The sequence below is a fragment of the Apus apus genome, chromosome 5, assembly GCF_020740795.1.
Source record: "Apus apus isolate bApuApu2 chromosome 5, bApuApu2.pri.cur, whole genome shotgun sequence".
Classification (NCBI taxonomy): Eukaryota; Metazoa; Chordata; class Aves; order Apodiformes; family Apodidae; genus Apus; species Apus apus.
Window position 1 is genome coordinate 63863635 of NC_067286.1, and position 25649 is coordinate 63889283.

General features: G+C 48.5%; 2 protein-coding genes across 4 annotated transcripts in view; both read left to right on the forward strand.

The window, feature by feature from the left end:
• MAP4K5 (mitogen-activated protein kinase kinase kinase kinase 5) overlaps positions 1 to 7115 on the forward strand; it is a 67292-nt gene extending 60177 nt beyond the window's left edge. For both annotated transcript variants that reach the window (XM_051621139.1, XM_051621140.1), the window contains 3 exons: positions 882 to 952; positions 1647 to 1702; positions 3890 to 7115. In XM_051621139.1, coding sequence (XP_051477099.1) covers positions 882 to 952; positions 1647 to 1702; positions 3890 to 3977 — 215 coding nt within the window. In that variant the 3' untranslated portion in view covers positions 3978 to 7115. The remainder of the gene's footprint in view (positions 1 to 881; positions 953 to 1646; positions 1703 to 3889) is intronic.
• A 1493-nt stretch (positions 7116 to 8608) lies between these two features.
• CDKL1 (cyclin dependent kinase like 1) lies at positions 8609 to 25649 on the forward strand. 2 transcript variants are annotated; one of them, XM_051621177.1, is made up of 9 exons: positions 8609 to 8984; positions 14466 to 14587; positions 16604 to 16676; positions 18013 to 18103; positions 18855 to 19055; positions 22326 to 22408; positions 22921 to 22977; positions 23614 to 23769; positions 25134 to 25649. In XM_051621177.1, exons 1-9 carry the CDS (start codon positions 8817 to 8819, stop codon positions 25239 to 25241), a joined length of 1059 nt encoding a protein of 352 aa, XP_051477137.1. In that variant the 5' UTR covers positions 8609 to 8816; the 3' UTR covers positions 25242 to 25649. The 2 variants fall into 2 exon arrangements, with proteins under 2 accessions (XP_051477137.1, XP_051477138.1); XM_051621178.1 differs by having other exon boundaries at positions 22326 to 22381.

Sequence of the window (25649 nt, forward strand, 5' to 3'; positions counted from 1 at the left end):
CATGGCCTTTTCCTTGGACTCTGGGGGAAATTCCTAGACAGAAGCATTTCATTTCTCCCCAGGTCTTGCACTTAATGTCAGTGGTTCTTTACACGCCAAGTGGTCTCTTGGGAATTCAGGGTATTAAACTCCTCGTTCTCTGATTGCAGGGTGGATTGGGGAGGAGCAGGTGAAGATGAGTCTAAGGCTGTTGGGACAAATGTTGCTCTTAGGACTCTGAATGTCTTTGCTCTCTGTATTTAGGACGTGGCTACAAAATGTGGCTTGAAGGAATAGTAAAGGAAAAGAAGTAGGATTTAGGAAACTAAATATGTAAAATGTGTAAAATACATTTCTGTGCCACTGCTTCAAGAACAGCAGGTTCTTCATCCACCCTTCCCTGCAGTCTGCTAATTACATCATTCAGAGCTTTCTGTGTTCTCTCATGGCCCTGAATGGAAGACTCCTCCTATTTTTCATACTTCTATTTTGAAGTAAATATAATAACTCAAATGATCTGTAATTTCCAGCAACCCACAGTGTTTAGGTTGGCAGCTTGTTTATACACATCCTGCTGTTTTCTCCAGGATCCTTAGGAAAACAAAGATCCAGAAAATAGAGGTGAAAGGAAAACCAGAGATGCCCATCTTGTCCTGGCACACAGGGAATGGCTGAGTGGTGTGTTGTGAACTGCACTTCAAAAAGTAATGTGTGTCTCAGATCCAAATGGTCATTGCAGGACAGGTTTTCTGCACTGATTTTGGAGTTCAGTTCTACCAGGAGTCCAAGTCTCACCATGTACTTTCTCCACAGGCTTCTCATTATAGTGCTGGTGAGAAACCCAGGTGTCCTTGGTTCAGCTAAGCCATGCTCAGGTCTGATGATGTGTTTCTCCTTTGCAGTGTGCCTTCAGGACAGTGTGCTGGCCTTCTGGAAACATGGCATGCAGGGCAAAAGCTTTAAGTCAGATGAAGTAAGTAATCTCCCAGGCTCTCCAGGTTTCATTTCTTCCTGCTCCTTACTTACCACTTGATCCTTTGTCCCTTCCGGCTGCTTCCCTAGTGATGAAGCTGGTGCTCCATGTTGTCATTGCTTCAGCCTTCTGAATGCTTTTCCTCACGTGTTGCTCTTGGTGAAGCTCACACACGTGCTTTAGCCAGCTCTGTTTCTAAGAACGTCCAAGAGACTCCTGACCTGGCTCTGCACAAGCCAGTACAGCTCTGGTATAAGCAGCATTTGGTTTACTTGGATCTGGGATGAAAAGCTCGAGTTGCCACCATCCCTTTTAAAAAAAATAAGACACATTTGTTTTTTCTCTTTTTTAAGTGTTCCTTTTTATTAAGTGTCCTTTCTTCAAAAAGAACATTGTGCTTTTGGATGGCATCCTTGTGAAGATGCAGGGGAAGGCTAGTCAGCCTTTGCTGACAAAGATTTGATCAACATATAACAGTCCACAGTACAAAAACTGTTTAAAATAAGTAGTATTTTATTACATTTAAAACTTTGTTTGCTTAGCATCAATTTATCTGATTCAGTCCTGTAATTTGCACTAAATTGTATTTGAATTTTTTGAAGAGACTGATTTATTTATTTTTTCCTTCCAACTCAAACCAATACATTTCATTTTGCCACTGAAGTGGACCTAAATGTCTCCCATTTTTCTGCAGGTCACGCAGGAGATATCAGATGAAACCAGGGTTTTCCGCTTACTGGGATCAGACAGGTAATCACCTTCAAGAAACAGAAACCTTTAATTTTATTTAACCCAGCTTTCTAGCTTCTAGCTGGAACTGGCTTCACAGATCTCTCCATAGGAATTCCCGGGGGAGGCAGGTTTCTGGCTGCAGTAGCCAAAAATGTAACTAGTGACTGCATTTGTGTCCAGAATTATCACTGAGAGCCCCCGTGACCCCCCACTTTGCACTGCAGAGATGAGGTGTGAACATAAGCACGAGTGAACAGAGACAGGGTGAGGAGATCAGTGACAGGCAGTGATGAGAGGTGCCCCTGGGCACTGGGATGCTCAGTGCACTCTGGGAAAGCTGCTGGCTTGGACTTTCCTGGGGAGTTATCTTGGCAGCTTAGTTACTTAAAAATTATCTTTGCTTCTCTGAAGGTCTGGAAATAGCAAAGGACATGACATACAGGTTTTAATCCACCCATTGCCCATAACATCCAGGTGATTCCTTTCAGCTACAGAGGCTGGGGAGAGGTGCAGATGCCTCCAGGTTTGAAATCTTAACAGGCTCTGTCCCAGTCTCCATGTGTGGATATGTGTACTTGAGGTTTCTCAGATAGCCAGAGTGCTACATGGAAGAAGTAGAGAATAATGAGTTAAGAAATCAGCCCTAATTCCTGATCTTCTGCTCCCTCATTTGGCCTTTGGGAAGCCTGGCTCTGACTTGCTTTCTGTAAGTAATCTATAATCCTTACATTCTTGGATCCCCTGTCCAGAGAGTGGAGGTGTGCTAGCCCTGTTGCAGAGAAGGAGAAGCCTGCACAGGGAGCAGCTGAAGTCTCTGCCCGAGCCACCAGGGACCCCCTCTCCTCAGTCACTGCAGTTGGAATTGAGGATCCATGGCACTGCTGACAGGATCTGAAACACAAACACGGGGCAGCCTCTGGCAGTGCCTGTTCTGCCTGGTCTCCCTGTTGCTCCCTGTGTGCAGACAGGCAGTGGCAATGTCCTTCCCTGTTACCCCAGCAGAGCAGGGGACATTTTATTGCAGGAATGAGTTTTTGCTAAGGTCCCCTGTGGTACAGGTGCCATGTATACTAGTCCATGTCTGTGCTGTGCCACCATCAGTGAATCTTTCTGGCACACTGGAATTGGTGCCTTCATGTGGCTTCTGTTCCTGTGTTGGGCTGGAGAACACACCAGAGGGGTGGGGGGAGGCAGCATCTCATCTGGTTCAGCTTGCACTTTCATAGAAGACATGCATTCCTGAGTAACAGCTGAGTACGAAGCACTTTGTGGGGCTGGAGATAAGGTTGAAGTCCTCCTGCTACATGCAGTTCTGCAGATGAGCCATTTTCTTCCGTTCTCATCTCACCGAACTGCCAAATCCTTTGTTTTGTGTTTTTCCATCTCTGCAGAAACGGAGCAGAGTCAAGTAAATGAGATGTGGTGGCATCTTCCTGGCTCAGATCACTTAAGAGCTATGGAGTTGCAGGGCCAGTTCAGGGCCAGAGGCTATTTAGAGTGAGACTTCATTTGAACTGATACAGAGAAATGCAGAAGCAGTTGGGAGAGGGGAGGCCAAAGGCCCGGCCATGTCAGCTGCTGAGATGTTTGTCAGGGTTCAGCATGTAGAAGACAGCTGTGAGCATGACAGGATGGGGAGAGATGGGTTTTCCAGAGGAGCAGGATGAAGGCTGGGATGGTTGAGTGTTCCCTGTGAACCCATCAGCTGATAAATATTTAGAGGGGAGCAGAACTGTTTAGGTTCGTGGCTGATGGAATCGGTGGCTCCTTATCTCAGGACGTAGGAGGTATAAACATACTGGGGCTGCAGATGACAGGAGGGATGTGTCTCCTGACAACGCTGCTCTGAGGTAACTTCCCAGTGGAAGCAGAGAACGTGGCTTATTTCAGGGTGGAAGATGTTGATAGGGATGGGGTTTGTTACACATTGCATGTGTCTGTGGTTGAGAGGGGCAGATTATGGTTCAAGAAGCTGCTCGTCATTCTCTGTTTCGTGTATATTCTGCTTTAGTGTTTTTATCAGAAGTGATGCTGGAAAATGAGGTCACTGAATTAAAGAATAAAACACCCAGGATATTTAGGAAAAAAGCCTTTATCCCTCCAGCCTGCAGAAACCTGTCAGCACTGTGTTCCTCCTCAGTAGTTACACCACATACTTCCTCTTTGCCACTGACCATTCTGGGTTCTGTGTGTGTTTGCTTGCAGAGTGGTGGTGTTGGAAAGCAGGCCGACAGAAAACCCGACTGCCCACAGCAATCTCTACATCCTGGCTGGACACGAGAACAGTTACTAAGCACCATGAACCCAGTGCCAGTAGCAGAGTGAATTCGCCCCCGGAGAAACAAAAGGAGCATTAGGAAACTCAGTGACTCACTGTTTCTTCTCTTGACACCTACATGATGCTGGTTTAGGGTGGAAATCAATACATTTTTTGCAGCTGGGAACAGCTGGTTCTGTCTCTTGCCACTGTGTGGTTGGTTGTATCGAGTTTGCTTAATAAAAGCTATGAGATAAGTAGCCCTTTACTCATTAGTTGTAGGGAAACAGAGCCTTTGAAAATGTTTTGCAGTAAAGGTGCCATAAACTGTTAAATACTTCACTTCCCTTTGGGTTTTCTTTATATTCTGTAGATACAGTGCTGGCAGTTCCCCTGTTTTATACTGAGTCTTATTCTTAATTAAAAAGATTTGTGTAGGAAGTGAAAAGTATCTGCAAAGCTTTTTGGTTTTAAATCTGCCATTCAGTATGGCTTTGTATAATAGACTATTTAATCCTTATTTATTAATCTGCTGCTAGAACGGTGTAATGTATCTAACTTTTAGCAAAGGAAGGTTGCAGAGCAGCTTACAATTTTGTTTGTGTTTTTTTTTTTTTACAATTGTATAAAGATTTGATTATTCTTTTTTTCCTTTAGGGTTGTAGTGCATTATTGAGGGGTATGTTACCATGTTGGTTGATCTTGTAAAAATGCAGTTTTGTACAACAAAATATTTTGTATGGATTTTTTTTTTTTTTTGGCCTGCAGAATTGCCATAAAAGGGATTTGTCTTATTTACTACTCGATGTAGGGTGTGTGTACACAAAATATAATATTGATATCAAACATGTTGCTACTGGGTGGGTGTGTACACTATACGTGTGTGTGCATGTGTGGTTAAGTTGACTGGCAGTCTGTATTTTTTATATATATATATTTATATATATATATATATAAATGTACAAAATCTATATGCTTTATTTTCATAAATTAGGGATAAGCCTTGTGACATGAAATGGAAATTGTACCTGATCATCCTTAATGAATCAAAGTATCATGTATCAAGCTGCCCACGACGTATAGTTTATTTATACTATTCCAGGGGGAGCCTGTAGTGGTAATGGAGCTTACAAGCTTTTTTGTTTCTGTTGTCAGACAGCTGTCTGAGATGGTTGTTTCCCCAGATGTGTAGTATAAATAAATATGATAAGAACCAGTATTCTATATAAAAGCTTTTGATCACTTTTTGCCCTCTCCCTCACCTGCATATTTCTTTCTCTTTTTATTTCTTCATTGAAGAGTCACATCGGTTTCTTTTGTCTTCCTCACTGGTTACAATTCTTGAGGTACCATTAAATATAAATACAGTCTGACTACATGATAGCATCTGGTTTTACTACCTCACATTAATCTGCTAGCTTTGATGTCAGTAAACACAGTCCTTGTGCAGATACAGCAGCAGTTCCTACAGGTTGGAATGGCAAGGGTTTGAAGTTGCACTGCACACGGTGCCTCTTCGACAGCTGTGATTGCTCCCCTGGGAAAGGCAGGGGAGAAGTTTCACAGGTCGTTATAATAAAGCAGTCCAGGTAAGTGTGTTGGTGCAAGGGCTTGGCCTGTCTGAGGGCTCTGCTGACCCAGCAGGGCAGTTTGATCTGAGCTGGCAACCCGAGGAGCGGGGTTGTCAGGAGACACGCTGGAGGGATGACCTCGGCCTGCGATGACTCCCTGGTGTCTGCTGGGTGCCAGGGATAGCTGCAGTTCTGTGTTGTTCCGAAGGTCTGGAAGGAAAAACAGACTTGGGCAGAATTTAGCATTTTATCCACTTTGCATTGTCATTCAAAACTAATCCTTGTTCTTGGCCTGGTATTGAAATCCAGCTTTTCAGTTCTGAAACCGTATTAAAGTGTCATAAAAAATAAGTGTATGGATACAACTTAAAAACCAGTTCACATCAGCTGTTACTGGATCAGCAGTATTAAGAGAGCCATGTCATTTTTGTGGTTTCAAGAAAATGAGTTTTCTAGGACTGAAATTACTTCTCCATAGGTAACAGTGATTGGTGATTAACTCTCAGATGTTATTAACTCCTAGTCTACAAAGACTTTTAAACGAAAAACAAAGTGAAGCACCAGGTGCAGATGTCATAGAGCAAACACTTTCCCTTAACTTACCTCATTCACTGCCGAAGGTAATTTTGGCTTCACCTTTGCAAACCCTTAAAGACTAGAGAAATCTGTAAATAAACTATGAATATTTATGGGGAGTAACTGGAGTAAATAACTATTAGGTCACTACACTGTCATGCAGAATAATGAATTGAAAATTATTTTGCTTTGAATGACATGGATAACTGGTGATTTGCTGAATCATAAAAAACGAATCCAGGAAAGTCCTCATTTAATCAAACTCATTTTTTAGCTGTTCAAGCATTTCTAATGGCACATTCTGAAACGGTTGGTCTGGTTTTATAGACGGTGGCATTTTGGGCATGATCTGCAAGTGTAAAACCTCATGATCCTAGTGTAAAACCTCACTGGTTGCTCTTGTGGAGTCTCTCACAACAGATTTGCATGTTTCATAGCTGAACCGGCCAGTCACGGTGACTCTGACCAGTATCATTTGTATTTGTTCAAGTTAGTCTGGGATTGTCTGTATTTTTCTTGTTTTTGTGATATTTCAGCCAGGGTTGAGAAAGCCTAGTGTGTGGTTTTGGAGTTTGATAAAGCTTGCTCACCCCCTCATTACTCTTTTGACAGGTATCAAAGTGTTAGTTATTGGATGCATAAGATTCATGTATTCAACTTTGAAAGCCTTAAAACAGGCTCCCAGTGCTCTTTGAAGTACAAACAGTATTTGAAGAGCAGCCTGTAGATGAATCTGTCCTGATTTCCTAACCAAATTCATTGTAACTGAAAAATAGAGCTGTAATTGTGTTGACATCTCTTCAAAAGATAAAAGGTACAACTCATCAGCAAGCCACGTCTCTGACTGAAAAGGACAAGACTGGGAGACTTCCTGAAATGTACTTTTTACCTTGTTTAGTCATTAGATTGTAACTGAGACTCTAACTGCACTTGTTCCAGTTTGTGTAACTAGGCTTTGTTCTACATAAATTTCTGTTGCAGTTCATTTCAGTCTATGCCAAATAAACTATGCTTTATTTGATACCTAGATGTGCTGTGGTAGACTTGGTGGAAACAACACCTTATCAGATATATCTTGAAAGTAAAGGAGCCTCCAGTTTTTGTGGCAGTCAGTGGGAAGAGCCTGAACTAGGGCTGGCCACTCTTCTCAATCCTGCAGACTGGGAGCCACCCAGCATCTCCCACATGCAGCTGGAGGAAAGGGAGGTCTGGGGATAGCAGAGAAATGCAGTCAGTTTAGCAGTGGAAGTCTCTTCCCAGCTTGGTGCTGCCCAGCACTGTGCTCCAGCACAGCCTGGCTGCCAGTCACCACTGAACCACTCACGGGTTGTCTGGCTTGAAAACCAGAGGCTGGCCACCTCGTGCCCAGTTGGTCAGGCAGATGGCAAGGTGGCTGGTGGGCTCTGAAGGGGGGCTGCTTGGGGTAAGAAAATGTGAATGTGAGCATTTGACACTCCAGCCTGGACACGGCTCAGCCTCAGCAGGGTCTAAAGTTTATACAAGTCTTGCCCCTGCAAATTGGCCACCTGTGTACTGCAAGTGCTTCAGCCCTTGGTCTGTATCCCAGATCTTCAGGGATATAAAGAGGTAGAGAGAAGAAGGGGTTTGTGAATGTGCCTTTGGACAGCACAACCACCAGTTACTGGTAAATAAACAAATAGAGATAAATATTCCTCCTCTGCAGAAGATCATTCTCATTGTGTATGCATCACAGCACCCACCTGTACGTGTTATCTAGGAGAGCAATGCGGATTGTGGAGTGACCAGCCAGCTGACTTCTCATTTTAGTCCTCGGACCTCTGAGGCAGCTCTGCAGGTCTTTGGGACAGCTGCACGAGAGAGACCTTGCTCAGAAACACCACGGAGAGTTGAGTTGCCTCACAGTGTTTGTCTGGTGCGAGTTCATTTCAAGCTTCCATAGAGCCGGGAAAATCTCAGTGGTGGGATAGTTCTACCAAAGAACACCTTTGTCCTAAGGATACTCTTCACCCTTTCATTTTTAAAGCACACGGGGAAGGAACCAAAAAGAGACGGCATGTGTGACAGGTGGAACCTGAGGAGGTACTCATCCCTGACGGATTGTGGCTTAGGAAGAAAAATAGTAGATCTTCTGTCCTGCGTGGAACTCGGGGAGAACCCCAGGAGAGGACCGGGAAGGGAGGAGGTGCAGGATGGAGCAGGGTCTCCACACAACTCTAATCGCCACCGTGAAAGGCTGTCTTTGTCAGGCTGTGAGGAGGCCGAGGGGGACCCCAGTAGGTGCCCAAGGGAAGGGCAGAGCTCTGGAGAGAGGCACAGACAAACGGCGCTGCGGGACACGAAGCCCCGCGGGCGGCGAGGGGGGCTCAGCGCCCCGAGCGCTGCCTGCGGGCCCCCCGGCAGGCCGCGGACGCTCTCCTCGCTCCCCCTGGACCGCCCCGGCTGGTTTTGGCGTTTCCCGGGGCGGTTCCTCCCCGTCCTCCGCCCCGGGGAGGGCTTTTCCTTCCGCGTCCCGGCAACCGGCGCCTCAGAAGGGCCGCCCGGGGCGAGCTCCCCGCGCGGGCCCGGCGGGGCTGAGGCGAGGCGCGGGAGGGACCGGGGGCCCTGCTGCGGTGCCCCGAGGCCGGGGAGCTGCCCCGAGGCCGGGGAGCGGCTCCTGCGAGGCCGGGGAGCTGCCCCGAGGCCGGGGAGCTGCCCCGAGGCCGGGGAGCCGCGCCCGGGCGGCCCCGCTGCCCCTCGTCCCCGCGCCATGGAGCGGTACGAGAAGCTGGGCAAGGTCGGGGAGGGCTCCTACGGCGTCGTCTTCAAGTGCCGCAGGAAGGACACCGGCCAGGTCGTGGCTATTAAGAAGTTCCTGGAGTCCGAGGAGGACCCGGTGATCAGGAAGATCGCCCTGCGGGAGATCCGCATGCTGAAGGTGGGCGAGGGGCGGCCGCGGGGCTCTCCGCGCCCTTCCCGCCTTCCGCTGCCGGGGCGGCTGAGGCGCCATGGGCGGCGGCTGCGGGGAGCCTGAGGAGACGGGTCATCCCGGGGGAAGAAGCGAGGAGATGGGGCGTGAGGGGAGCCTGAGGAGACGGGTCATCCCGGGGGAAGAAGCGAGGAGATGGGGCGTGAGGGGAGCCTGAGGAGACGGGTCGTCCTGAGGGAAGAAGCGAGGAGATGGGGCGTGCGGGAGCTGTAGGCAGAGTGCCCAAGTCCGTCAGTTTCTCAGGGAAAAAGCCAGTGGCAGTGAAAGTCCAGCCCGTTTGGCCTCTCCTCCGGACAGAGGTGATCCTCAACTGCCCAGGCTGCTGCACATCAAAGGGGGCTGGTGCAGGTGGGAGCTGAGACCCTGCAAAGAGCAAGCTGCCTGTAGCGGAGAAGCATCGTTAAAGTCATGGCTGTGCCCTTTAGAGGGGGAATGACACAGAGTCTATCCCCCCGTGGAGTCAGTGATGTCTGATACTGGCAGCAGCCTCTTCTGTGTGCAAGAGATTTCCCCCAGAAGCGAGAACAGCTGGACCTGGTGTAAAGGACAAAAGCCATCCTAGATGGCACGAGATGGGGGACAGCCCTGGGTGCCACTCTCCTAGCTCCCCTCTTTAAAAATCTACCCCAGCGCTTCTTGAAATGCTCTTTCTGAGCTCCTGGCTGTGGGGGTTTTACAGAGTCAGACCCAGACACACAGGTGGGATTGGGCTGCGTGTTGAGTGCCGGGGTTTCTGTGGGCTCAGAGGGTTGCACACGTGCAGGCGACAGGGCTGGGCAGCTGTGAACCGAGGCAGCACCTTGTCTTTGCTGATTCTCTCTTGACTTCAGTGTGGGAGCTCATCCTCACACCAAAACGGGTCACTCATTCAGCCTCTGTGTTTGTTTTCCCTGACAAAACTGAACCTTTGCAGCCAGTCAACACCTCAGGGCCCTCAAGCATACAGAAGTGAGGAGAAACCCAGGAGAAAGAGGGAGAGGACGGGGTAAGGTTTCCTTTCACACACCCAGCCTGGTCAAACTGGGCAAAGTTTCTAGAGCCAGACGTTGTCCCTGTTGCTTCATGCTTAGCAGACACTCATAGAGTGTTATTTGTCCCATCTCTTTTAGAACTGGTGTATTCATTTGGTCTCCATAGTTTCCTGAGTCAGCGAGAGACACAACTTTAGGAATGTGTTGTGTGAAAAAATATTTCCTTTTATCTGTTATAAGCTTGCTGCTGGGTGATGGCCTATACAGTACCCTCAGTTGTGTGCTCCCAAGTAGTGGAGAGAGTTGTTCCCTTTTCACTTTCTCCAGGGAACTCATGATTTTATACACCTCCAACGTGCTTTCATCTTCAGGTTTCCATTTTCCAAGAGGAAAAGTCATAGCTTTAAATCGCTGAGCTGATTAAAGAACAATATGAACATGATGGCTTATTATAAATTTTAAATCAGGAGCTTCCAATTAGATTCCTTTTTACAAGAGATGTACAGTTCAGGCTAGACACAATGCATTTTTGTAGACAGTCAATGACTTAGGGTTTTGGAGTTAACCCTACAGAAGTCCAAAAAATGTTCCATTTTATGAAGTGCAAAATTTCAGCAGGTTGAGGTATTTCTGATATTTCCTTTCCCCAGATTTATTTTGTGCTACCAGCTTGTATTTTATTGAGCACATATATAAATAAGTGGTGTAAATGCTGTCATCAATGGAATATGAAGGTCTGATTCTCCTGCTGCAAAAAGAGGCAAAGTGAGGTTGGATGCCATTCCAGAAGATCCATCATGTAGGAAAAAAAAAAAAAAAGCATATTTATTTTTCAGTTAAATTTATTATTCAGTTAAATTTTGTGGAGTAACAGCCTAATTTTTTCTCCTATCTGAGGCAAACAGGTGACATGCAGCTGTATCATTTTAGTAAATAATGCTGGAGATGCATTAAGAATTAAATAATATTAAAGATCTCAAAAGGAAAATAATCACTGCAGAAGTCACTTGTAATGCAGATGGCAAATGCATCATCCTCTAGGATCCAAAGCTGACAAGCTGCAGCCAGCCAGGGCAGGAGCTGAGTTGGGGAGCTGTTGATTTTAACAAGTGCAGACCTGCTTGACTATCTTTTCAACTTTTTCTCTGTAAATAGTAACTGTTTGTTTGTTTGTTGAGGTATTTCCTGGCTTAGGCAACAACCAAGTGTTTGTCAAAGATGGAGGGAGATTGTGTTGCATCAGTAAAACATGTAGGGCCTGATAAATTATTATTCTGCACAGCAAATGCCTTGTAGACAAAGGGCTTTTTATGGCCAGGAGCCATGGGAGGTGGGGTGGGAGTGCAGGGTGATATGCAGGGGGTCAGAGCACCCTGTGTGATCCCAGTTCCATAGGAAAGGCTGGAAATACATGAAAACAGAGTCAGTCTCTATGTCAACCCCACCCGTGGCTGTGGAAACCCGATGCCTGCTGGTTCCAGAAGGCAGTTGTCTCCCCAGCCTTCGTGTGGAGGCTGACACAGTTTTTAGCTCTGACATTGCAAAGATGAAGGAAAAGGGCACTGCAAGGCTGAGTGCACATACAGAACAGGAAATACTCCCTAGCATCTCAGCACAGGAGTACTTATTATGTTGGGGGAAAAGTCCATGTGGGACATCTGGCCTGTGTGCAGAAGGAGACACGTGGCCTTGTCACCCAAGCAGGGACCCAGGGAGGGGAAGCCCATCCTGGTGCTGCCAGCAGCTGTCCCCCAGCAGCACTGGTGGCCTTGGGAACAGCTCTGAAATGCTGTGACCGGGACGTGGTGAGGGTCACTGGCAGATTTACAGTGGCTTTTTGTGTATATCTGTCTGCACAAGAGACATTGATCCAGGGAACCCCACTGCCTAGAGAGCCCTGACCATGGAGAATGGCTGGGATCAAGGCACAAGGAGATTCCATGGCAAGACTGCTCCCAGGGGACCCTCTCCAGGTCCCACACAGACAGGTTAACTCACTCTTGTGTGTGCAAGAGCTTGTTCACACGTCCCTTGTCCCCCTGCAGTGTCCCCAGCTCAGCCAGGCCTCGTGCATTCAAGCCCAAACTTGCTCTCTACAGAAACCCCAGGGCAGACTGTCCCCTGGGCAGAGCCTGCTCTCTGAAAGTCACTCCTGAAGGCTGACTTGTACAACCAACCCGTTGGCGCCAGAGGTTTTCCAGAGATCTCAAATGTATTATTGTTGATTTCACTTTCTTCTTGCTTCACCATCATTTGACAAGCATTTTGTCCTCACCTGCCTCTGCAAGGGGAATCGAAGCACTGCAGGGACTGTCTGCTCTGCCTCCCTCCCTCTGGCAGCCTGGCTGTGCCCAGCAGTTTGTCCATGCTGGCAGGCAGATCTGCAGAGAGCAGCAGAGGAATCCAACACCTCTTACCCAGCACGGTCACTGGAGGCCCAGCTTGCTCTCAGATATCTCTGTTATCACTGAGCTCTGAGAACATAATATGCCACCACACCGAGTGTGTGGAAAGGGAAGGATCCACTTCACAGTCATCAGGAGCTGCTTGACTGGAGAGGGAAGGGGCTGTACCAGAGCCACAGCACGTGTCTGACTTATGTGGTGGAGTTTAAACTGGTAGACTGGGCTTTGTCTAATGTGCGTGTGGCAAGAAGGTACCTTGCTTGATGTGGATATGCTGGAGGGGATAGGTGACACAGTATGCACACAATTCCCAGGAAAATTGCTATAATTGCTGGGATTTTCAGGATCTTGGAAGCTGCTCTCTGTATCTGGCCTTCTATTGCAAAGTTATGTGAGGTCAGGAGACCTGGTAAGGTTAGAGAAGGCTATGCTGACAGTTACTAGCCCCTGCTGACACTTGTGCTCGATGGGGAAGGCACTTAGGTAGAAATACTCTCCATGCAGGACTGAGGAAGTTGTCAGAAGATCTTGGTATGATTCAGATGGGTGTGAAGGTCTTTGACACTGGCAGATGGCTTACGTGGTGTGGGCAGGATCTGCAGCCCTGCAGAGGGATTGAAGGAACAAGATGTCTGTGTGGTAACAGATGCTGTTCAGGAAGATAAGCTCCTTGCTGCCAGTTTGCAGGACTGGAACAGCCACCTTCTGCACACTAACAGGGACCCTTGTGCTGGCAAATGGGCTCAGCATAGTTTGGGTTCAGTACAATGTTCCCCAGAGGCAGTGGGCTCCCTAGAAGGCCTCTTTACAAGGAGCTTTTACAGTGACATGCTTGAATAAAATGACATTTTGCAAAGGACCCCACAGTGTGCCCAGTGGAGCACTGGAGTGGCCCCTGCCACATCCCTCCTGCTTGTGACAGGCTGGCAGTGAGGGATGCTGGGGTTCTTCTACTGACCTGCTCTTTTACTCAAGCTCACTTGAAGTCAAGTAATGGGTTTCAGTGGACCTTCACCTTGGGGTTAACTGGGTGCTTCCCCAGACACCTGCATTCCTCACTTGAGGCCCCTTAAGTTTTCTCTAGTCTTGAGTTTCCGCTTCCTTCTCCTTTGCAGGCTTTTCCAGATGGCTTGGAAGCACCCTAGAAGATGAGGTTAACCTAACTCCTAGGCAGAGGCCTTTCCAGCCTCCTTGCCTAGAAATGTGTTTGTTCTAAAGCCTTGGTCAGGCAAAGCCCTCAGAGGGGATGGTGCCATGAGTCATCTGAAAAGAAATAACATTCCTGAGTCAGGTCTGGCTTTTCCTTGTTTCCTTTTCCAAACACTGTGCTGTGCCCCTTGGTTCAAGCCCTCTCCCAGCCTTTTACTAAAATCTGGGCAAAAGAACAGGAAATGAGGAGCACCAGTGATGTCCACCCTCACCTCCTGCAAGGTGTGTTTGAATAACCTTGCTGTGCTTGGGCTCTATGTGTGGTAAGAAGCTGTCTGAGCTCCTCAGGAGAGGAAGCCCTGGCATGAGAACGAGGTGGATTGAGGGGAAGAGAAAGAAGCAGCAATACAAATTGTTCTAATTAGTCTGTCCAGATTCTGACAATAAGCTGATGAAGCTGTGACCATGTGCTTTGCTTGCACTTATCAGAGGAGGGCTTGGTTTCTCCTAAAAGTGTGTTTGCCTGCTCCAGGCTCTCACCCTGTGTGATTTCCCAAGGTGTTCTCCAGGGTGAGCTGCTTTTCCTCGTGGTCAAAGGCTGGATGCCTACAATGATGGACACTGCTGGAACAGCCCTGGGCACCGTGATGAGTTCTTTATCTATGAGCATCTTTTCTAAGAGGCACTGCTGAGGCCAAGCTAACTCGTTGCCCACAGTCACTTCCTACAATAACCACCCCACAGGCTGAGCTCTGTAGCTAGAGCTGCTTCTCCACATCCTGCTGTGCTTGTGTAAAAGGTTTCAGATGAAGGAATTCAGACCCCTCTGGGTAAAAGCACTGTCTCCCCCTTTTACCCCCCTCCCCCATGCAGTAACTAACCAGTCCCCCTGCTGTGTGTTACAGCAACTGAAACACCCCAACCTGGTGAACCTGCTGGAAGTGTTCAGGAGGAAGCGGAGGCTGCATCTGGTCTTTGAATACTGTGACCACACAGTTCTCCATGAGCTGGACAAGCACCCCCGGGGGTGAGTGACCTGTTTCTCACTGGGACCTTTGAGCAGAGGAGTCAGGGACTGTCTATGTCATTGCTGCTCTGCAGACTTCTCAGAGGAATTGCATTCATTACAGGAGTGGTTTCTCAGCCCAGGGCTTGCTCTGTTGCTGTGGTTTAGCAATGACTTCCAAAAGAATGGTGTGTGAGCCTGCGTGCAGCCCTGCATGGTGCTGCTCACCAGGGAGACAGGGGCTCTGAGCCTGGGCCTTTGGGGGATCTTTGGCTGCCTCAGCAGCAGCAAACCCCAGGACTTTGGGAGCATCTGGTGTCTCACAGCAAAGAGGCTAAGGTTGGGGGCACCTCCTTTCTGCCCCTCCCCAGGAGTGGTGCACATCCCTGTGGGAAGCATTGGGCACCCAAATGTACAGTCTGTAGTGGTGTCACTGATCACCTGCGTAACAGAGCAGTGACTCCTGCCATGCTGCTGCACTAAGGAGAATGTGTTGGTTGGCAGGAGTTCCCAGGAGCTGTGCCTGCACCTCTCTGCTCAGCCTCAGTGAACTCCCAGGTCACAGAATCATAGAATGGTCAGGGTTGGAAGGGACCTATGGAGATCATGGGATCCAATCTCTCTGCCAGAGCAGGATCACCTAGGGCAGAAAGGCATCCAGACAGGTCTTGAAAGTCTCCAGAGAAGGAGACTCCACAGCCTCTCTGGGCAGCCTGTTCAGGTCAGATACCCTCTGCTTTAAACAAGCACTTGCACCAAGTGTGAGCTTCACGGGCAAAGGAACATTCTCCAGGACAGGGTTTGTTCCTTGACACATTATAAACAACACACCCACTAAACACATTGTCCCTAACTGTTCACACTGACTTGGTGCTGTGGAAATGCTAAGCAGAAGTTCATAAATCATTTGACAGACCTGGAACTAAGTGTATTGTCTGCTGGAGACTAACTGAGGGTTGAGTAAACAAGAACCTGTTATTCTCCTGCATGATGTGGAGCTCTAGGAGAATGGAGCATGCTGATAGCAGAAGGCTTTGTGAGCTGGTGAGCAGCTTTCACCTAGTTTGAACCTGGAATCTGAAGAAAGGATGGATGAACCTCTTTGAAGGAAACACTTCACATTTGCTTTCATCAGAACAACTCCAGTGTGAACAAACATGGAGCACCTGGTTGCATACTTTGCTTTGGCCTTTGCTGGGGCAGATGGTCAAGTCTTTTGTGGTCAGGATTATGATGGGTAGGCATGGGACCTTTAACAGAGGTTTTCTTTCTCTGAAGGAGAGGAGATGCAAAACAAACCAGAGCTTTAAACTCTTGTAGGCATGTCCTTCCCCATCCCATTTTGGTCACCTCTCCACTCTGGACATGACAGCATTGCAAGTCATGCATCTATACCATGGATGCTCCACCAGCTCCAGGTCTCAGAGCAGCTGCAGAGGCAGAAGTGCCTGCTGGGGTTTCAGGACAGCCAGGAATTGTGGATGCTGAGCAAAGCCATGAGACAGGATTTCACACAGACTTGCACACACTCGTGTGTGGTTACCAGTTGCCTCATGCTGGCTGTGACTGAGTGGTACCAGACACTCTGGCACACTGTGAGCTGCCAGAAATCCTTGTACCTTGTTGCACTGACTGGCTTTGGAAGCAGTGTTGATGTTTCCCTGGATGCTGCTGTGGTGCTTGAAGGCTGAGCTCACAGGAGATCATTGTTTTCTGCAGGGAGGTGCAGGCAGAGCTCAGCCCCAGCTCTGAAACATGGGAAGAGGCACAAACAGCCTCCACCTTCACCAGCTCAGTGTTACTGGTTCCCTGCAGTGGAAGATCAATGAACTGAGGGTTATGATGTATTTATTGTGATGGATTTATATCAAGAAAATGCACCTAGTGTTTCTTCTCCAAGTTTTATGACTTTGTCCCTGAAGGTTTTTCCCAGAGATCCCTGGGCAGCATTAGCACTCTAAGGCCTCCTCTTCCTTTTTCCTGTAATAGGGAAGTTGTTTTAAATGGCCAAAATAAAAATGTGCTTTTTTAAAACAGGGTGCCGGAGTATCTGGTGAAGAGCATAACCTGGCAGACCCTCCAAGCTGTGAATTTCTGCCATAAACACAACGTAAGTTCCCTAAACAGCTCTAAAAATTGCTGTAAAATGGCCTTGGAGAAGATGGAGATCTTGTTGCCATGTTCCTGATTGCAGAGCTTCCACGGGATGCAGTCAGGTCTGAAATCTTAATGCGTACCCACAAGAGCTGCATTTACTGTTGCACAGGTCCCTTGGGTTTTCTATCAAGGAATGACCACATCTACTCTGCCCTAGTGAGACCACATCTGGACTATTGTGTCCAGTTCTGGGCTCCCTAGTTCCAGAGGGACAGGGAAAGAGTCCAATGGAGGCTACAAGGATGATGAAGGGACTGGAACGTCTGTCATACGAGGAAGGGCCAAGAGACCTGGGGCTGTTCAGTCTGGAAAAAAGAAGACTGAGAGGGGATCTTATTAATGTCTATCAATATCTGCAGGGTGGGTGTCAAGAATGGGCCAGTGTCTTTTCAGTGGTGCCTGTGACAGGATGGGGGGAAACAGCACCAAGTGACAACACAGGAAGTTCCACCTCAACATGAGGAGAAACTTCTGTGAGGGTGACAGAGCCCTGGGACAGGCTGCCCAGAGAGGTTGTGGAGTCTCCTTCTCTGGAAACTTTCAAGACCTGTCTAGACATGTTTCTGTGTGACCTGCCCCATCCCTTAATCATTTTAGTGGCCCTTCACTGGAGTCACTCTCTATGCCCCTGTCTTCCTTCTGCTGAGGATCCCAAAGCTGGACACAGCACTCTGGGTGTGTCTCGCCTGTGCTGAGCAGAGGGAATTACCAGGCATGCCCTGGCATCTACAGGATGGATAAAGTCCCACATCTAAACCATGACCTTCATCTCATCTGCAAGCTTTGCCAGCAAAATCATTTGCTTGTCCACTAGATTATCAGTAAATACAGTTCATGGACTTTGTCCAATAACTGATCCCAGAGGATCAATGCACCTCTCATTAAGATCTCCCCACATACTCATAAACTGAGCCCCTTATTAAGGAGTGTCTTACACACAGGTGTAACCAGTGAGTTGCCTCTGCAGAGAGGCAGTTAACACCAATCCTTGCTGTGCAAACCTCACTCCTTCCAATAGCAGATTCCCAGCTGGTGCTGGGGAGCTGCCTCCCAGTTGTCTAAGTGCTGCAGAGCTGTGCAGCTGGGAGCCTGCAGGGTGTCTCATCCCAGAGGTGGGCTATGGGCTTGAGCTGCTGTTAAATCCTTTCCTCTTCTCTTTCAGCAGGAATGATTGCCTGGGTAACATTCATGGTGCCATGTGCAAGGGGGATGTGGCTGATTTAGGAGGTTCTTTATCTGAGGGCCAGGTTCAATACTTGCTTCTAACCTTGTTTCTGTTGTGTTTCCAGTGCATCCACCGAGATGTAAAGCCAGAAAACATCCTGATAACAAAGCACTCGGTCATCAAACTTTGTGACTTTGGATTTGCCCGCATACTGAGTGAGTGCAGACTTGGTGCCTCCCAGATTGCTAACACATGAGAGCTCTAATTAAGTGTAGGATCAGGCTTTCAAACACCAGTAAAGACTCACTTGCCTTTGTGTCATGCACGTGTAAATCATCCTGTGTAAAGGCTGGTGTGTTTTCGGAGAGAAGCTCTGCTGGAGGCTGTTAGAGATGCCCACATCAGCTTAAAGGGAGCCAGCCCAGACACTGCAATGCCAAGTGCCTCTCTAAACACACTCCGTTTGAGCTCCCTGCTGGTGCAGCTGGGTGGCTGCTGGTAGCTGGAAGTCAGCCTTGGGCACCTTGGAGCTGCCCAGCCACTGCTTGTGCAATGCTGGAGCCACAGCTGGAGTTCCCTGGCAGGACAAGTCCCTCTGGCAGAAGGTGCTGTCTCTGCAAACAATGGCATCACATTTTCCGTTGCAATAAACCTCCTAATCTGTTGGGGTGGGGTTTTTTTTAAGCTCTTGTTCAGACAAATCACATGGGCTTTGAGAACTGACCGCTGGCTGGTGCAGGGCCCTGCTGTGGAGCTTTGCATGTTTTCATTTCCAGACAAAAATGGCTTCGATTTTTGCCAGATCTTCAGTGTTTCTAAAGTTGGGTTCTGCTAGTGACCCGTGACTCATCCTGTTCTTGCAGGGCCAGGAGGTGCCCCAACATGTGTAGCAACCGATGGTGGCTCATCTGCATCGCTCTGATCCCACATCCCTGTTTGTTTCTCTCCTTCCCGACCCCAACCTAGCTGGCCCCAGTGATTATTACACCGACTACGTGGCTACCAGGTGGTACCGCTCCCCGGAGCTGCTGGTGGGAGACACGCAGTACGGCCCCCCCGTGGACGTCTGGGCCATCGGCTGCGTCTTTGCAGAGCTGCTCTCCGGGGCCCCCCTCTGGCCTGGCAAGTCTGATGCTGACCAACTGTACCTGATCCGGAGGACCCTGGGTGAGTGTCCCGTCTGCGCCGGCCACAGCCCCCCTCTTCCCGATGCCTTTGGCAGGACTAGAGCCTGCCCAGGAGGAGTCTCCTCGGTGGTGGGAATCGGGGTTAGCCAGGAGGTGAATTTACACAATGGATCTGGAGAAAGCTCCAGGGAGACCTTAAAGCACCTTCCAGTACCTGAAGGGGCTACAGTGAAGCTGGGGAGGGATTTTTTACAAGGGCATGGAGTGATGGGATGACAGGGAATGGCTTTAAACTGGAAGAGGGGAGATTTAGGTTAGACATTGGGAGGAAATTCTTTGCTGTGAGGGTGGTGAGACACTGGAACAGGATGCCCAGGGAAGCTGTGGCTGCCCCATCCCTGGCAGTGTTGAAGGTTTGGATGGGGCTTGGAGCAACCTGGGCTGGTGGGAGGTGTCCCTGCCCATGGCAGGGGGGTTGCAACTGGATGGTCTTTAAGGTCCCAAACCAGCCTGTGATTCTATAATTCTATGATTCCTCCTTTTGAGGTGTTTCTGTCCTTGAAAGGGATCTGGGTTTTCCTGTCCTGGCTTACACATGTACCTTGGGAGACTGTAGCTGGAGGGATAGATGCTGCTGCAGGCCCTGGCAGGAGCTGGGGAAATGATGTTTGCATCCACGTGGGTGGTGACTGTTCTTCAGAAGATCTGTGGGGTAGAACTGGTTTCAGCTTGGAGGAGCCAGCAGTGCCAGGCTGTGGCTGAAAGGCTCAGGATGGACAGAGCTGCATAAGCAGGACCATTGCCTGCAAAATGCCTGGAGCTCTTCCTCCATACTCGTCAGCAGTGGTGGCCTCTGGGAAGCTGGGTCTGGTGCTAGGCAGTTTAAGAAAGATGTGGGATGTGTTAGGTGACCACCAGATGCCCCTCCTTATCGTTTGGGGTAGTTCAATGACTACTGGGCTGTGGGGAACACAGGGCCAGTCCCACAGGTGGCACAGAAACACCCACCTCTGCTGCTGTCCTTCCCACATCTTCAACTGAAAAAGGTGCCTGCCTCAGAAAGGACCAGGAATATTTTGTGTACGAGTTTGAAAGAGCCAGGTATTTTTCAGGGTTTGGTACCAAGCAAAGTGACCCCTGCCTCTAGATAACAAATAGTTGGATTCAGTTCATTATAGCTTTGGAGGTCTTGTAAACATGGCTTGGGAAAGAGAACCTGAACAATGAAGTTTGACTGTTTCACCTGCTTGTCTTTATTCACCAAGAAGTTTTGGGAGCCTCTCTGGATTTGGAACAAAGGTCAAAAAAAAGAGCCATTTTCTGTGTAACATTTAAATTAATCCAGTCTCAGTGAATGTATTTGATGTTAGTGTGTAATGGGATTTCTTGAGTGGAAAGGAACAAACCCCCACTTTTAATTGAAATTTGTTGGAGTCAACTGAGAATTGTAATTTGTACTGAGCAGTTTATAAAACTGTAAAGGTGCATCATAGAATCATAGACTGGTTCAGGTTGGAAGGGACCTGAAAGATCATCAGGTTCCAACCTCCCTGCATGGGCAGGGACACCTCCCACCAGACCAGGGTGACTAATGGCTTTAAGCAGATGAACTCCTGAGCTAGACAAAATAGTTAAACATCAGTTGCTTCATCATGCAGAATATATTTATGCAGCGTTAGGTGAGTTATAATTTGTTTTCAATGACAGGGTTACAGCCAGAAGAAATTCCCTTTTGATCCAGGTGATGGGCTGAGAAAGTGCCCACAGAGAAAGCTCCTTGCTTGAAGCTGTGTGGTTGTGGTGGTTGGGCTGTTGTACTGGCTCCTTTGTTAGGGATTTGATTTTAAGACGTTCCTTCTTGTGCTGCATTTCAGCTCTTTTTTATACAACATCCTCAGGGGGGTACAAAAAGAATTTCACCCAATATGAGTTAAACTTGAATGAAGCTGGAACACTTGTGGTTAGCCTGTCCCCTTCCAGCAGTCAGAGAAGACTGTTTATGCAGACAGGCTCCCTCCTGGGAGCCCTTTTCTCTTTGAAAATGCTGAAACATCGGGGCATGAGTGTGGCAGGAGGCCAGCAGAGCCCTGCTCACCCTGCCTGCAGCAGAGCACGACAACACAGCATGCCCATGCTGCCAGGAGGCCACCTCCAAAACAAACAGTGGCTCCTGCCAGCTCCTCAGCAGAGCCCAGCGCTGGCCCCTCGTGTCTGATGTGAGCGGGGGAGTGAGCTGCTGATCCGGTCTTGCTTAACACTTCGGGAAGGATCCCTGGCTGCAGCTCAGAGCTGTGGCATGGCTGGAGCTGCAGGTCCTGGTAGGTGTTTGCACAGCACCCTCTAGCTATGATGCTGGGAGACGTTCCCCCCCTCACCCACACGGTGGAGGTGCAGGTAGGAGCTGGCACAGAGCAGACCTGTCTGCAGCTTCACACCTTGGCCTCCTCATTCCCTGGTGTGCTACCCAGGGGTCTTCTTGCCAGTGCAAATCCAAATTTGCAGTAACCCAAATAATGCAGTGATAGGACTTTTTATAAGGGCAGGGAGTGATAGGATGAGGGGTAATGGATGAAAACTGAGAGAGGGGAGATTTTGGTTGGACATGAGGAGAAAATTCTTTAGTGTGAGGGTGGTGAGACCCTGGCCCAGGTGGCCCAGAGAAGCTGTGGCTGCCCCATCCCTGGAAGTGTTGAAGGGCAGGTTGGATGGGGCTTGGAGCAGCCTGGTCTGGTGGGAGGGGTCCCTGCCCATGCAGGGGGTTGGGACTAGATGATCTTTAAGGTTCCTTCCAACCCAAACAAGTCTAGGATTCTATGATGTAGGCATTTAGCACGAGGACATACTTAGAAATATGTATTTTTCAGGGCTACAGTGGCCACAGTTGATAAAAGCCACTCAGCTGCACAGCACAGAAGCTCAGAGCCTGGAAGAGGCACAGCAGCTGAGTACTCTGCTCCAAAAACTGCTCCCACAGCTGAATTTCTTTGAGCTATTTAGAGCATGAGGCCCTGGGCAGCTGGAGCTGGGTGGCCTTGCCTTTCGTTCAGCACAGGCACAGGCTGGTGTCCTAGGAGAAATTAACATGTTTTTCAGTCAGTATCTGCTTCTAGGACTGATAACACCTGATGTTTGTAGTTATTGTTGGAGTTTTCACAAAAGAACATTTAATTAGCTCACTTGATGGTACTCCATGTCTTCAGGTGTTCTCTTGGATGGTGCCAGCCTTGTTAGAAGACACAAGCTTGCTTAATGCTGGCACTGTAAAACCAGCAAGTGAGTCTGACTTTGTTTTTCTTGTTCTTGGTCAAAGGGGACCTGATTCCCAGGCACCAGCAAGTGTTCAGCACCAACCAGTTCTTCAGCGGGGTAAGAATTCCAGACCCGGAGAGCATGGTAAGAGCTCCCTCCAGGCACACTTCCCTTGAGCCTAGTGCTAACCAGCCATCTCTCTGCAGTTCTAAGGAGACGGGGACAGAGAAATGTTCCTGCTGCTTTCTACCCAGACTACATGTGCCATCTGCTTGGAGGTACAGCTGGAAAAGCCTTGCTTCCTCAGCCTGACCAGTCCTTTGCTGCTCAATGTTTTTTCCCTGTCCAAAAACTTTGCCAGTGTACACTGGAATATGATGCGGAGGTGCCTGAACCCCTCTCATGACACTTGAACTGACATCTTTGTAAAAGCAATCAAAAATGTGCTAAATCTCAGCTCCTTCTCCCCCCTTCTGGTGGCACAGCAGCCAACCTGCCCACCCTCAGCAGTGCCAGGCAGCTCCCCTCTAAGCACATGAAGTGACAGATGCATTTTGTGAGGTACAGGTCACGTTGCTGTGGAAAGCTGGTTCTCTCTGCCCTGATGAATAAAAGCTTGCCAATCTGAGTGCACTCACTGCTTTTTTCCCCTCCAGGAACCACTGGAAATGAAATTCCCTCATATTTCATGTTCTGCTTTAGCTCTCATGAAGGTAAGAAAACTGCAGCTGGTGGAGCAGCTCTTCACTGAGACTTAGCAAATGCAGCCTGGTTTGCTTATCAGCTGGTACGTGGTTTGAGTTGGCTACTGAATTATCAGAGATTAATTGAAAACTAGAGCTGGAGGGGATTTGGAGAGGACTTGTAATCCACGCCTCTCTAATCCACTCACCTCTACCATGGAGGTGGGAAACATCATTCCCTTGTTACGATGCAGTGAATGGAAACTGTGAGGATGGAGACATGAAAAAGAAGGTGCAGCTGTGGCTGTTGTAGTTACAGGAACACTGCAACAACACACCTACTGCCACAGGGGATTCCCCTGTTTAAGAAAGTTGTTCAAATGAAAGCTGTGGGATTAACTAACTAGCTGCTTAGGCTTGATAGTTTGCTGCACCTTAGGATTGTACCTGCCCCTCTAGCCACCATTTCTGTTACTGCCTTGTGGGGATTGTTCAGTGTTAGCTGCTTTGCAGGGTTTGTGCTGACTCTGAAAAGCCAGACTCTTACAGTTAATTAGAAAAAAAGATTAACCTGTGCAAATACTGGTTGGTTGTGCTGAGCAGCTGGAATTGTGCAGACCTGTTTAACCAGCGTTTTGTGGGATCCTTTATATCATCTTTTTCAAGGGTTGCCTTCGTATGGACCCGGCAGAGAGGCAGACGTGTGAGCAGCTGCTGCAGCATCCCTATTTTGACAGCTTTAGGGAGGTGGCAGGTCTGGGGAAAGATCATGAAAAAAAGGCTCGGAAACCAGCCAGGCTGACTCGGAAGCACGTGCCAGGGGTAACTTTTTTTTGTTCTGTACCTAAGGAGAGGACTGGTTCTCTCTGCTTGGCTCCCAAGAGGTGGGGCTGTACTGGTGGTTAGTGGTGGGAGGGAGCTCCTGTGTTGGACACATCTTAATTGTAGCCCGAGGAGCAAATTAATGTCCTGGGTAAAGAGTGACTGAGTGCAAACTGAATTGTGCACCGCAGCTTGTGGAGTCACTGGGTATAAGCAGCACAGCCATGTGAAAGTTTGGGTTTATCCAGGAATGTGCATTCCTGACAGAGAAGGGAGGATAGCTGAACAGACTGGACAGGCCTGTGTGGCTGGTTTAATTTGGAGTTCATAGAATCATAGAATGGTTTGGGTTGGAAGGGACCTTAAAGATCATTCAGTCCCACCCCCTGCCATGGGCAGAGACACCTCCCACCAGCCCAGGCTGCTCCAAGCCCCATCCAACCTGCCCTTCAACACTGCCAGGGATGGGGCAGCCACAGCTTCCCTGGGCAACCTGGGCCAGGCTCTCACCACCCTCACAGCAAAGAATTTCCTCCTAATGTCTCACCTCAATCTCCCCTCTTCCAGTTTTGATCCATTCCCCCTTGTCCCATCCCTCCCTGCCCTTGTCCCAAGCCCCTCCCCAGCTTTCCTGGAGCCCCTTCAGGCACTGGAAGGTGCTCTAAGGTCTCCCTGGAGCCTTCTCTTCTCCAGGCTGAACACCCCAACTCTCTCAGACTGTCTTTCTATCAGAGGTGCTCCAGCTCCTGGATCATCTCCATGGTCCTTCTCTGGATTTCCCTGCGATCTTTTTGGTGTTTTTGACTCCCAAATTATGGAGACAGCAAAAACGCCCAGCTCCTTGTAACTGCTGACGGGGTGTGATCCCTTATCCAGTTGCAGATGTCACACAGTGCACTGAGAGTCTCTGCAGCTGGCATTGCCAAGCAAACATGTCCCTGCCATTTCATTCTTTCCAGACCCCAGCCCAAGTCTCCAAATCCAGCCCTGTGCTGAAGGTCCTTCAGGGTGACCTCATTCCCCATGATGGCTGTAACACTGAACTGGTAACATGCAGGGAAGTCTGAGATGGAGGATGGAGGAATGCTGGAGCATTTAAACTCCTGGATCAATCCACTTCTTCCATCTCTATGAGATAGGATATAACAGTGATACTTTTCTTTCCCTGGATGACTGGAAGAAATCCCTTAACCAGCTGGTGTGGTTGCAGTCCAGTTGCAGAACACCAGATCAACAGCTCTTAAGTTTGACAAGTACAGGGTTGCAGTATGAATAGTTTTACAGTTTATATTCCTTTCTGAAGAATGATCTGTATGCTTTGGTCTCATTCCAAACAAATCCACACCATGTAACTTTTCCTTCAGTTACAGTACCTGCCCCAGCTCACCAGCAGCAACGTTCTGCCAGCTGTGGATGGCAAGAAGTGCTGCTGCAAAACAAGGAACTCTAACTACCACTTCCCCAACATCTAAGGGATGGCAGATTAAAAACAATCCCTTGTGCAACACTTGAGTCATTCGGGATTGATAAAAGGAGGATATGTGGTGGAAAACTAAACTCATACCTGTTGTGACACAGCCAGAAGTGGTCTGTGAAGTACTTGGGGCCACTGATGGAAGGGAAGGGATGCTTTATCATCCTTCCTAGCATTATGACATGGTTTTTACTTGCTGTTTCTGTCCATAGTGAAGTCATTTGCCCATAGTGTTACAGAAATTGTTTTCATCAAAACTAATTCATTAATATAATTTATAACACTGGCCAGACACAGGCAGAAATCCTGCCTGAGCATCTGTACTAGAATGATTCTTTGTGTAATCTCACAACTTAATATTGTGTTGGTTTCGAATAAAGGAAATGTAGCTTGTTTTTCCAATTTA

Bases quoted from the DNA above. Each gene is read 5' to 3' on its own strand.
- CDKL1 (XM_051621177.1), top strand. From the start codon at position 8,817: ATGGAGCGGTACGAGAAGCTGGGCAAGGTCGGGGAGGGCTCCTACGGC. The intron at 8,985-14,465 runs GTGGGCGAGGGG...TGTGTGTTACAG, and splicing joins GGGAGATCCGCATGCTGAAG to CAACTGAAACACCCCAACCT. The intron at 23,770-25,133 runs GTAACTTTTTTT...CTTTTCCTTCAG, and splicing joins CTCGGAAGCACGTGCCAGGG to TTACAGTACCTGCCCCAGCT.